The following is a 13,514-nucleotide window of genomic DNA, read 5'->3' on the forward strand; positions in this document are numbered from 1 at the left end:
GGAGGGAAGTGGGCGGGGCTTAGGGACTTAGACCTGGGACAGGTGGTGTACCTGGGAGGTGACCCCAAGAAGCCAGGAAAGGAAGGGATGGAGAATGAATGAGGGGTACATTAATGAGAAGAAGGGCCCCGTGGACCACCGAGGCTCAGTTCCTGGGACCCCCAGAAACCCTACCATTGGAGAGGAGCCTGGGACTTGTCCATGGGTGCCCATCCCCCACAGGCTGCAGGCCACTGTCCAGGGGCCTTAATGCTTCCTCTTCCCTCACTGCACCTTCCGCCAGGGGGGCAGTGCTCTGTGCCCTCAGGGGAGACCCTCATGCTGCCAGCTTGCTCCAAACCACAGCTGCTTGTGAACACAGGGGCCAGAGGCTCTGCAGGGCACCCCGAGACTATAAGCACAGGTCTGTGCTGTAATCAGAGCTGAACTTGACAGCACCACAGCAGCCCAGCAGCAAGGGGAACAGGAAAGGATGAGACCAGAATCCAGGGGGCCAGGCAGGAGGCTACTGCACAGCCCAGGCCCAAGAGGAGGGGAGGTCCTGAGCTGGGCGAGGGAGCGGGGCACAGAATCCAGAGAGACTCTGCATCAGTCCACCAGGTACTGTAGCAGGCACAGCCCAGGACGGAGCAGGCAGGGCCCACAGAGGAGGCAGCTGGACCTGGATGAGACACCCACCTGCTGCCCTGTCCCTGCTGTGGACGGTGCCAGTGAGGGAGACTTACCTGGAGGTTAAGTGCGATGCTGACCACGAGGTGCCCAAAAATCGCCAAGAGGGCGCCAATCAGGTTTTCCTGGAAGGAAAGTTCACAAAGCAGACGTGCGTCATGGCCAAGCCAGGGGACCCCAGGAAATACCTGATGCTCAACTATTTGCTGTCCCCATAGAAAACCAGAAAAACAACATCCAGCCTGAATTGGATACTCCAGGAAACTCCATCCTTCTGCCGTGTGGTCACAACGACCAGATAAGGCCTAGCCTGCCCTGCTCCTCCCTGAGAGGCGCTGGCTGGTCACCATCTTGCGCAGAAAAGCCATGCTTAGAAATCAGCATTTACAGGAGAAACACAGGTCTGGGTCCTGTCATCTTACTGAGAGCCTTCATGCTGCCAGAAGTACCCAAAGAGACCCGGTTAACTGGCTCAAGGCCTAGGGCCTTTCAATCATTTAATCTACAAAATGTTAATTTAGATCATCTTATGAATAAGGTTCAGAATCCTCGGCATGGTACGTGACTATCAAATGTATGTTCATTGTCGAATAATTAGGAAATACTGATTTGTAAAAAGAACATTGCAACAGAAAAGCCACCTGTAACTCACTAACCCAGAGATAATCACTACAAACATTGTGGTTCTTATTCCCGTAAGCTTTTTTCTGTCTACAAGTTTAGATGTCAATGGAAATTGTTGCTTTACTTTGTAAAATGACAACCTGTTTTATACAACCTGGTTTGTTTTTTTGAAACTCAACATATTGTGAACACATTTCCCTGTCAGCCATGTTTAATCTGTTGTTTTAAATAAGGGCCAAATAGTTCATGTGCTATATTTTATATCATTACTATGATTGGACATTTAGGCCATTTTCCTTTTTTATTTACTTGCTTTTTCTGCAGTACTGGGGACTGAGCCTAGGGGCATTCTACTCTGAGCCAAATCCCCAGCCCTTTTTATGTTTTACTTTGAGACAGGGTCTCACTAAGTTGCCCAGGCTGGCCTCAAACTGGTGATCCTCCCTCCTCAGCCTCCCGTGTAGCTGGGATCATAGGTGGATGCCTTGCTCCATTTCCTTCAGAAAATTTTTGCTGTGATTGAATACTCTAGTATGAAAGTTTGTGCATCTGTGTAGATTAGGCCCTTAGGATAAATTCTTTCTTTCTTTTTTGCAGTTCTGAGAGTGCATTCAGGGTCAGGTCCTGCTGGGCAAGAACTTTACCATGAAGCCACACCTCCAGTCCCCGTAGGGTAAATGCTTAGGAACCCAATTGCTCTTAAGGTGCACTTAGCTTAGCATTTCAGCCACACCCTATTATGTCCCCAACATGCCCAGCAGAAGTACTCCACCCCTAACACTAAAGAAATGCTTTATTTTGGCGAAACAGTAATCCACCCTTCCCTGGATGCTGCTTTCCTTCCCACCTCTGCTCCTGTCTCTCATTCCCATCTCTCTCTTCCCCGGGAGTCCTACCCAACCTCTAAGGCCTGGCCCCAGGATCAGCACAGCTCTGGCGCAGTGTCCAGTCTACCTGGAGAGAGAATCAGCGAGCGCCCCAGCGTGGCCGGAGCTGGCCGAGGCTCCTCCTCAGGAAAGGTCAACAGTGAGGGATGAAGTCACCCTCCCTCCCTCTTTCCCCCACTGGAACGCACAATAATGACAGCTGAGGAGGTCTTCCAGGGAAGGGGCAGCCGGCACGGGGCAGAGGGTCTGCCTAGGTCCCCAGGCACAGCTGTCTTTAACTTCTACCCAGCAAGGCGCAGGGGAGGAGGCCGAGCTGGGAGCAGGTAATGGGGTGCTGGTCCCAGCTGCTGCCACTTCACAGCCACCCTGGACAAGTCCCTCCTCTAGGTCAGTTTATGTGTCCCCCATCTGGCCCAGATGACAGCTAAGAGCTCCTCCAGCCCTGCCCCAAGCTGGGTGGGTGGCCAACAGAAACCAGAGGACCTATCAGGCCAGGGCAAAGCTGGTTCTGACTTCACGTTCAGCCAGAAGGATCCGCCGACTGTGGGCAGAAACCTGTCCTTGCTGCAGTCAGACGGCCGCGGAGCTAAAGAGACAAGGGAGACCTACCAGTCCAGGGCTTCCCTACCTGGGCTCCCCAAGACTGTGTGAATCATCCTTGAAGAAAAGGAGACAGTGAAACACCATACCCCTGAGTGCCCCCTTTCGGTTCCCCAAAATCTAGCCAAGTAAGGGAACAAGGAAAAATAGTCCGGGAAGGCCCAGGTACAGAATATCCTTTTTGGAGGGGGTCCCGGGGAATTGAACCCAGGGGCACTTAATCGCCGAGCTACATCCCAGACCTTTTGACTTAGACCCAGGGTCTCGCTGGGTTGCTTAGGGCCTCGATACGTTGCTGAAACTGGCTTTGAACTTATGATCTTCCTGCCACAGCCTCCGGAGCGGCTGGGATTACAGGGGTGAGCCACTGCACCCAAAAGATACATATGACCTTGCAGCACACTGGCTTTCTCTTACACTCACTGGGGGCCAGGGCGGTCAGTGGACAGCTACCTTCTTACACATACAGCAGGACAGTTGCTCCAGATGCTGGTTGGACAAGCTAAGCAAGCTAATGCTGATGATGTCACTGCTTTTGCAGCTCCACATAGGAAAGTCCTCTCTCAGAGGCCACCCGGGCAGAACCCAGGGAACTGTGGAGAGGATGCATGTCACGCTTCCAGCTGGCTGCCACTGAACAGGAGGCACGAGGGACAGAGGCACTGCTTGGCAGAGCACTGAGGGACGGAGGCGCTGTCAGCCTGGTACCACAGGACCCCTCTTGGAGCAGTCTCTGATCTCCTGTAAGCTGTCCCCAATAAATCATACGTCTCACACGCCGTCTCCAGGTGCTCTTGTTGGCCTCTCTGCAACCTGACCCACTGTCCCGTGTTAATAAGGGTCAAAGGCAGAACCCACGGTGTGGCTGAACAAGCTCGGGCAACGCTGTGTCCCCATGGCTGCCTGGAGCCCGCGGGCACACCTTGGCGAAGCTCAGAGGACTTTCTCTGAGTCTTACTCAGGCCTCCCTGCCTTATTCAGCTCTGGGACACACCGGTCATTGGCTCTGTAGTAGACACCTCGGATTCTCGCTGGCCTAACATCATCATCACCTTCCTTGTCTTCTGGTGAGAGCACCCCAGTTCTGCTGTGGAGGACTTCTCCCTGACACCCCCCATGGGCAGTCTTATGAGGACTGTCATTCAAAGTGCTCCATCCTGGACAAGGACAGGCCTATGAGCCAAGCTTGACCCAAGTCAGCAGGTCAGAACTCTCTCTAGGGACCAAATCGTGGACTGGGACACACAAAGGCTTCCACCTATGGCCAGGCCTGGAGGGACCCTCAGCTCCTGCCCCACAGACCCCTGGAGCCATCCTGGTTCCTGCCCTTCAGTCTCTTTTGCTGAAGAGCTGGTTTCTGTTATTTGCAACCAAAGAGCCTAACGGAACCGACGCTTGCTTATCACTGATCCAACTTCCCGTGAGCAGGACTGGGTTTTTTTAAAATTATTTTTTCTTTCTCCTTTTTCTTAGAGACATGTCTTTGCTGAATACCACCAACAAGAAGAGCTGTTTCATTTTAAAGCTCTCTATATTTGTTATCAATGTAAACAACTTTACAGATCTAAAGTTTAAAAAATCCTTACCATAAACTAAGTAATTCTTCTAACAAATGGTACTTAAATTCTCTTAAATTTCTAATGCTGTTCACATACGATGAAATTATTTTACGCTTTCAATTTGAAAAGGCAACTCCAGGACTTCGTTTCTGGGAACGTGGAGTACGCACACCTTCCCTGACTCTTCCTAAACCCTGGACACGGAAGAGAAGACAAACATGAGACAGACCCTGAGAGGGGCAGAGAAGGCAGACAGGCAGGCTAGGGAATTGGGACCCCAGAACGACACGGTGCAGAGTCCCTGAGTTTTCTTTGCCTTTTACCTGCCAGACACGGAGCCCAAGAAGCCGGTTCCCTGGAAACACCAACAGGAGCAGGGGATGGGGGACCCCAGGAAAAGCCTGCTCTCCGCCCTAGGCCAGGAGACAGGCAGCTCAGTCAGAAGGGAAGTTCAGCCACTCCCCCACTCTGTTCGGACGCCACGGGGACACCACGGGGACACCACAGGGACACCACGGCCCCCCCACCTGCACCAGGACGTCCAGATGGGAGCCTGGACTTCCACCCTTCCAGGGCTGCCACAGGGCACCTGCTACAGCCTCAAGGTCCACATCCCTCAGACTCACATGCTGCAATCCTAACCCCCAGATAACTCAGGAGATGTCTTTGGGAAGCACCTCAGAAATGAGATTTGATCCTCATGAAAAGGATCTGAAAGAGATCCCTCGCCTCTTCCACCCCAAGAACACGGGGAGAAGCCACCATCTATCAACCAGAGAGCAGGCCCTCCCCAGACACAGAATCGGTGGCACCTCGATCATGGACTTCACAGCTTCCGGAACTATGAGAAATAAATTTCTGTTAGTGAGCTGCCCAGTCTATAGTGTTTTGTTACAGAAACCCAGATGGGATAAGACTCCACTTTGCTTTGGTCTTAGCGCCGTTGTCAAAAACATCCGTTGAGCGCAGATGTGTGAGTTTGTCTCTGGGCTCTGTTCTGTTCCACTGGGTCCGGTCTACCTTGGGCCAGCACCACACTGCTTTGATTACTGTGGCTCTGCAGTGATTTCTGAAAACCGGAAGTACGAGTCCTCTGACTCTAGTCCTACTTTTCCAAGATTGTTTTGGCTACGGGGGGTCCCCCTGCATTTCCACATGAATTTTAGGATGAGCTTGTTTCAAGGTATTTTTTAATCTCTCCCCTTGTGATTTTTGGTTGGCTCCTTGGTTATTTAAGGTGTTGTTTAATTTCTAAATATTTGCGATTTTCCCATTTTGTTGCTGTGCATTTCCTTTGGTCAATGACTTATATAATTTCATTCCCTTATGATCAGGAAGCACACTTTGAATGGTCTTGATCTTTTCAGTGTACCGAGTCTTGCCTTCTGAACTGATGCATGCTCCAACTCAGAGAAGGTTCCGCGTGCACTTGAGAATTGGTGTCTTGTTATTTTGAATATCTGTTAGGTCTAGAGGGTTTACAGTATTGCTCAGGTTTTCCACCTCCTTGTTGACCTTCTGTCTAATTGTTCTGTCTATTTTTGAAAGTGGGGCATTGGTGTCTCCAACTGTATGGGATTGTCTGTCTTCTTTGGATTCTGTCAGTTTTGGCTTCATGTATTTGTGGGCCCTGTTAGGTACATATATTTGATGATTGTTATATCTTCTTGATAGACGGACTCTTTTAAATTTTTTTTTCTTTGACTGGGGATTGAACCCGGGGTGCTCTACCACTGAGCTACAGCCCCAGACCTTTTTTCTTTTTTGAGACAGAGTCTAAGCTGCTGAGGCTGTCTTCAAACTTGCTAACTCCTGCCTTAGGCTCCTGAGTTGTTGGGATTACAGGTGAGCACCATTACACCTGGTACCTTTTTATAATTTAATGTTCTTCGAACCCCATAACAATCTTTGTCTTAAAGTCTATTTGATGTTAGTACAGCCACTCTTATTCTCCTTTGGTTACTGTTTGCAAGGAATGCCTTATTACTGCCGCCCTACTTGTGCCTTTGAATCTAAAGTAAGTCTTATGTAGATAGCATATACTTGGATCATACTTTTAAAAAATCTGTTCTGCCAGTCTCTGCTTTTTTTAAAAAAATATTTTAGTTTTCAGTGGACACAACATCTTTATTTTATTTTATGTGGTGTTGAGGATCGAACCCAGCACCCTGCGCATGCCAGGCGAGCGCGCTATCACTTGGGCCACATCCCCAGCCCATCTGCTTTTTAATTGGAAAGTTTAATCCTTTTTTATTTAACATAATGGGTGATTCTGCTATTTTACTACTATTCTCTCTATGCCTGTGTCTTCCTGTTCCTCAGTTTCTCCATTACTGCCTCCCTTGATTATACAGCTATATTTTCCAGTGGAACAGGTAATTGAATCCAGGGGTGCTCTTCCACTGAGCTACATCCTTAGCCCTTTCTATTTTATTTCTAGACAGGGTTTCACTAAGTTCATGAGGATGACTTTGCACTTGTAATCCTCCTGCCTCAGTCTCCTGAGTCACTGGGATTACAGGCCACCATGCCAGCCTCTTATTCTTTCTTTTACTATTTATTTTTCAGTTATTTTTTTAGTGACTGTGCTGAGGATTACAATGAGCATCTTAATTTTTTTTAAACAATTCAGCTTAGATTAATACCAATTTAAGCAGCATACAGAATTTTGCTCCTATATAGCTCCATTTCTCACCCCCATTATGCTATTATTGTCACAGATTTCTTCATTACCTTTTAAAAGGTAACCACCTTCCAGGAGTGGACAGAATTCTGCAACCCTGTCATTTTAAAATGATATCCAATTGGAGTCCTTGTTGATTAACAGAAGGAACTTTGTTTTTTTGGTACCATTGGTTGAATCCTAGGGGAGCTTAACCACTGAGCCACATCTTTAGCTCTTTTTATATTTTATTTATTTTAGGGGTACTGGGGGTTGAACTCTGCACTCAACCACTGAGCCACAGCCCCAGCCCTATTTTGTATTTTATTTAGAGACAGGGTCTCACTGAGTTGCTTAACACCTCGCTTTTTTGCTGAGGCTGGCTTTGAACTGGCAACCCTCCTGCCTCAGCCTTGCAAGCCTCTGGGATCACAGGCATGCGTCACAACGCCTGGCTTTATATTTTACTTTGAGACAGGGTCTCTCTAGGTTGCTTCGGGCCTCACTAAGTTGTGGAGGCTGGCTTTGAACTTGCGATCCTCCTACCTCAGCTCCCAAGGCACTGGGATTACAGGTGTGTGCCTGCTCCTGGTGAGGAACTTGGTCTATGTTCCCTAAGTGGCCTAATCTATGCACAAATAAATGGTGGTAAAGGTAAATGTGGCACATGTCACAAGACAGTTCCAGTGAAGAGGAGGATTTCAAAGAAGGAATCCACTCTGGGCACAAAGTCTAACTCCCTGGCTCTGGGTCATGTGGCAGAGGCAGCATTGAAAGGGCTTTAATTAAAATAAAATGCAGGCTCTAAGATTTCCATCCCCGGTGACTTCTCACGCTTGGCTGCTCCTTCCTATGGCCATGTGGCACCTGGCCCAAGACAGAGCGTTTCAAACACACAGTCCATCATTCGTGGACTGGAGACACAGCAGAAGTCCACCTGCAGGGTTCCGTGGGAACTCTGGGAGGAAACGACATTCCCAGGAAGTGCTCCTGCACAGCCCAGAGCAGCTGTGAGGTCAGAGGGATCCTGCCTTAAATCCCACCTCGATCCCTCCTGGCAGTGTGACTGGCCTCCCTCTCCTATCTGTAAAATGGTGTTATTAAGAGTCCTGACTCCCAGGCTGTTGCAAGAATAAACAAGACTAGCCCATGAACACCACGTAGCACAATTCCTGGCACAAACTGTCAGGTTCATGGAAACGGACTTCTTTACTGCAGGACTCCCCAGAGCCCTCGATAGGCATTAACTATCAGCCAACAGCAGGACACCTGAGGCCCTCCCAGGAGCTGGCACGTGCTAGTGGGAGGTGGTCAGGACTAGTAAAGAGCTCAGATTTTGGCAACTGGCAGACCAGGCTTCTTGTAGACGATGATGATAATGATAATGACAGACAACAACACTTACTGGGCACTTCATACACATTACCTCAGTCAATCCTCACAGCCACTTGCTGCCACCTCATTCCACAGGGAAGAAACAGACACAGGTGGGAGGAGTCGCTGGTAAGCGGATGAAGCATGATGGGACCCCAGTGGTCTGACCCCAGGGCCCGGCTCTTAACTATCAAGTCAAACTGTGTAACACATAAGCTGTGGAACTGAGCCTGGTGCGCTCAATAAACAGCAGGTAAGATCAAGGCTGGTCCTGAGCTCAGTCTCCCAGGCTCGACCGACAATTGTACCACCTGTCAGAGGTGAGCACAAGCAGGTGGCATGCATCGAAGGGAGGAAGGGCAGATTCCAGGTGCTATCGTTGGGGCCTACTGTGTGCCAGGCACCGAATACAAATGTCACGCCCTGTCCCCGTCCTCATGAAGTGTATATTATATAGCTGATTATTTAATCTCACTGCGAGCAGAGCCACCTGGGAGCTTAGAAGCACAGGGTGCTCTAGGAATGCAGGCTGACCTAGTGTCTGGGGGGGTGCTGCTGAGGTCTAGAGAGGTGGGGCTGGGTGGGGTAAGCCGTTCTACAACCGTGGGGGGCTCCTGAGAGGGAAATGAGAATAGGACCTTTGAGGACCAGAACAGTGGCCAGTGTGAGGGGACAAGACCCAGGAAAATGGGCTCCAGGGCACTGAGAGGCAAGGCAGGGTCCAGGGAGGACGAAGGGAAGCCAGAGTGTCCAGGGAGGATGTTGGAGGTGGGCCTGTCGCCTGGGGGGCTTCCACTCTCCCACCTCCACGAGTCTCGGCAAGTCAACTCCCCCACGTCTCACTTCCCGCAGACTTTTCTGGACACAGCAGGCCAACCAAGGTGCCTCAAGTGAAGAAAGTCACTGACTTAACTGGTAATGCTTTTTTTTTTTAGTGCTGGGGATGAACCCAGGGCCTTGTGCATGCAAGGTGAGCACTCTACCAGCTGAGCTATGTCCCCAGCCCTGGGAATGCCTTTTTGATAAATTTCACAGAAATGGTGAAAGAGAAACAAAGTCTATGTTAAATTAGGTGTGCCCAGTACTTTGATTTGAACAAAAATGAAGGAGGCCCTAATCATACTTTTAGCTGGCTGGCTGATAAAGGTGGTTTATCACTGTGATTTTTTTTTTTTTTTTTTTTTTGCACAGAACTTGGAAGGCGTTCAAAGAATTCAGCAATGCAGCTACAATGTCACTCTTCCATTCCAGGGACTTACAGCAGTGTGAGAGAACCTGTTAGTACTTCCAGCCACAGAAACCAAACTGGTGATAGAACGGACACTGAGCTCTACCTCAGATACTCAATTCTAACACACTGTTAGTTTGGGTTCAAAATTATCATAAAACTTTATATTCCATTAATCAATTGCTTATATCCAGATGGGACAATAAAGAGGATCTTTTGACTGAATCAACCCTTATGAACCTCAAATCCAAGGGAAAAAAAAATTTATACCAAGAATTGAACCCAGAGGCACTTAACTACTGAGCCACACATCCCCAGCCCTTTTTAATATTTTGTTTAGAAACAGGGTCTCGCTGATTCGCTGAGTGGCTGAGGCTGGCTTTGACCTGGAGATCCTCCTGCCTCAGCCTCCCTAGCTGCTGAAGGAAATTTTAAAAAATGAAATTGATGAAATACTCTACATTTTTCCTTATGGCAAGTGTTAAAAATTATTCTTAGTTGGAAAGTCAATAGGCTAAGCCAGCTCCAGCACCTTGGGATAAGCAAACCAAAGCAAAATGGAACTTAATTCCACCAATCAGAAGCAGTGAATCACTTCTAACTAGAGGCCAACTGCCAAGCAGGGCCCATCAGGTGGTTTCTTTACTTTGCTTCTGCATTCAACCCACAAACCCACTGTTCCTGCTGCCACCCCGGAGCTCTCTGAACCCCTTCTGGTTCTGAGCGCTGCCCCATGCATGAGGCACTCCTTGCTCAAATAAACCCTCCTAAATTTAGCTTGTCTGAAGTTTGATGGGTGCCCATAAAACTTTTAAGTGCTGAAAGATAGAATTCTGAGATAAAATTTTGTGAGGGAAATTCAAGGGGAATACAAATTCAAGGAGAAAAAAAGAATGAGTTCAAATTTCCCAAGAGCTGAGGAGACGGTTTGGGTGATTTTCAGGAGGCTGGTGCTGGGCATGGAATGTGTAACCGGTTTTAAAGATGCCAGTATTTACATACTTTGCAAATGTTTTAAATTGCAATGAAAAATTTTAGATGGCAACTAAAAGATGTATCAGGAAACAGGTGCTATTTCTTTACAGGGTCACGTTTGAGGACCTCAAGGAAGCCCTCCATTCCCTGTGGCCCTGATGGAGGACGCAGGGCAAAGCCCAGCCACCTGGAAGGAGCTTCCACCGTGGACCTGGGGCCTGTGCCAGGAGCACAGGCTGTTGCTACGGGGAGCTGGGGCCAGTCCTAGCACTGAGCTCCTGGGGCAGCAGTTTACAAAGGAACTCTGCTTCCCGTTCCATGAACATGTCCGGCTCGCGGCGGCCTTTGTGGGAGACAAAGGAGGACCGCAACAGGCTCTGGGGGTGAGGGAGCCACTGGGGCTCACAGGGCAGCGGCCACGGGGCTCCTTCCTGAGGCCTGGCTTCCTCCTCCTCTGCCGGTGGGCAGGACGGGGACTGCCCTCCCTCTGGGCTGCCTCAGGGACTTCCTGAGGTGATCTGAAGAAAGGACTTACTTCAGCTCTGAGGGTTAAGGTGACCACATGAAAACGCCCATCTTTGGCCACCTTTGACCTCCAAAAATGGTTCCACCTGGAACAGATTGATGGCCAGTTTATGTTCTGCTCAGACAGTCCGTGCCCCCCTCCGACGCCATGCCGGCTACTCCAGGAGGCAGGCCAAGCAGGTGCCCTCGACTCGCCACCAATGGAGGAGAGCTGAGCAAGGGAAGGGACCCCCTGCCTCAGAGACATGGCAATGCCATTTCACAGAGGGCACTGGTGACGGGTGGGACTCGAAATGGAGACTTCACAGTGCACGAGGATAAGCCAATCTAGAGCAAAACGTTCCCAGTCAAATGGCTGCCAGGATGATGACGGCTGGTATGTACAGAGCGCTCAGAGACCGGCTGGCACAAGGTCCTCTCTGGGCATCTCTGGGCCACTAACAACCCTGTGAGGTGGTACAATTCCAATTCCTGTATTTGTCTTTAATATTGGACCTTCCTGTGTCGCCTCGGCTGGCCTCACACTCCTGGGCTCAAGTGATCTTCCTGCCTGAGCCTCCTGAGTGGCGGGCACACGGGGGTCCCCCACTGCGCCCAGCTGTGCTCCTGTTCTGAGCGCACACAGTGCAGGGGACTCACAGAGGACAAAGTGAGCCTCAGAGAAGCAAAATAACTTAAGTGGGGTAAGGACAGGAGGACCTGAAACTGCAAGTCTGACTTCTGGCCTCCTGGTGACGATGACGCTCCAGTCTCCATGGTGCTGAGGGACCTTTCAGAGAGGACAAAGTAAACTAGGAAAAACGTAACCCCACTTGTAAGCGTCGTGCTCTCACCAATGACATGGGCAGGGGAGGTTTCTTTTAAAAGCCATTTCTACAGCATTAAACCAGGCAGGGACAGCTGTGACTGGTGACAGACATAACTCATGGCTTCCGCGCAGGCCTCTCCAAGGGCCTCATCAAGGCTAATTATGCCCCCAAACCCTTGTGAAGTGGTGACTGGTTCCATTTTATGAGCATTTAAAGTCTGGCAAAGAAGGCGCCACCGCCCAGGGTCACACAGGTCCGGCGCAGGGCGATTAGAAGTTCAGGAGAATCCCGCCGGCAAATTTCTCCTCCAAGCCTGAAACAGTGAGACTGGCAGTTCTGGGGACAGCAAGGGAAGGACAGGGCAGCCCTGGAGAGCTTCCTCCTGGGGACCTGCTGGCCTCCTCGCTTGCCAAGGGTAACTCTGTTCTCACGGATGTTACTTGAAGTGGGAGGCGCTTGTGAGCAAACCCAGAACCTGAATTTGACCTTGAAGTCAGGATTCCACCTTGGAGTCAGGGCTCTCTTAGGAAAAGGTGCAGACAGGAATAAGCAGGTCCCGGCCAGGGGTCTGGGTGGTGAGAACCGCCTCTTAGGGAACACAGGTCAGTGTCTTCACCTGGGACATCTCTGTCCCTGACATTGTCCCTGCAATGCCAGATGGGCAGATGGTTCTGGGGAAACACCTGATCCAGTTCCTGACCATTGCTCAGTTTTCCTGGGAAGAGGTAAGAGCTCAGTCCAAACTGTCCATCCAGGTGGGAGCAAACGCCATGCTCCTCTTGCGGGTTGGTAGTTGAGGAGGCTCAGGACCAGGCCAAAGTGGCGACGGAGCCTACGGCAGGCCAGGCTGAGCACGGCTCCTCCCATACCACTCTGGCCCACTGTGTTCCACTGGCCGGGCAGTGAGGCCTCCCACCTATCTGGATCCCCATATTTAGGGTAACTGTACATTGCCTGCATGGGACACCTGGGGAAGGCAAGGGCTGTATTCAGTACATGGGCATGAAGCACACGCCAGGATTTAGGGTCACTGCACTCATATAACACAGTCATGTGAGCAGGGCACGGGTGGCAACGTCACATGATATGGCCAATACTGACACAAGCCTTTATCATCACTACTAACAACTCCAAGGGCCCTTCTGGCTCTGATATTTTCTTACCCAAGAACTGATCTTTTACCACCTATAACTCTGCAAGAATAAACTGTCCTCAGGAAGGCAGCCCAAAGTTGGAGAGAGCAAACCTTGTGTGGATACTGGATTCCAAGTAGAACCTCAGCTCAGAGCGGCCACTGCTGCGATGTGCCACCAAGAGCCTCCATTTAAACACGGTGGTGACAAGACCAGCCATCACTTGCAGTTTAAACTGACCTCCCACAAGGCCTTGGCTTTGGAGTCTGGTGAGTACACAGTCCTGCATCCTGGCTTGCCCTGAGGCAGCTGGTATCCAAATGCAAGGGGCACACAGGTCTGGCTCAGCAGACCCAGCCACACCTGCACGCTGGCTTCGGGCCACCTCCCTGATGCTTACCTTCTCTGGCAGGTGAGTCATTACCTTCCCTGAGGTTGTCATTTCCACATTTAATCACTAATCTCAGGG

At 50.2% G+C, this 13,514-nt stretch overlaps 1 protein-coding gene across 3 annotated transcripts in view; it reads right to left on the minus strand.

The window, feature by feature from the left end:
- The window catches only part of Nipal3 (NIPA like domain containing 3), a 45,289-nt gene that overhangs the window by 23,178 nt on the left and 8,597 nt on the right, over positions 1 to 13,514 (minus strand). For all 3 annotated transcript variants that reach the window (XM_015485509.2, XM_048816079.1, XM_048816080.1), the window contains exon 3: positions 726 to 794. In XM_015485509.2, the coding sequence (XP_015340995.1) occupies positions 726 to 794 (69 nt within the window). The remainder of the gene's footprint in view (positions 1 to 725; positions 795 to 13,514) is intronic.

The sequence above is a fragment of the Marmota marmota genome, unplaced genomic scaffold, assembly GCF_001458135.2.
Source record: "Marmota marmota marmota unplaced genomic scaffold, marMar, whole genome shotgun sequence".
Classification (NCBI taxonomy): domain Eukaryota; kingdom Metazoa; phylum Chordata; class Mammalia; order Rodentia; family Sciuridae; genus Marmota; species Marmota marmota.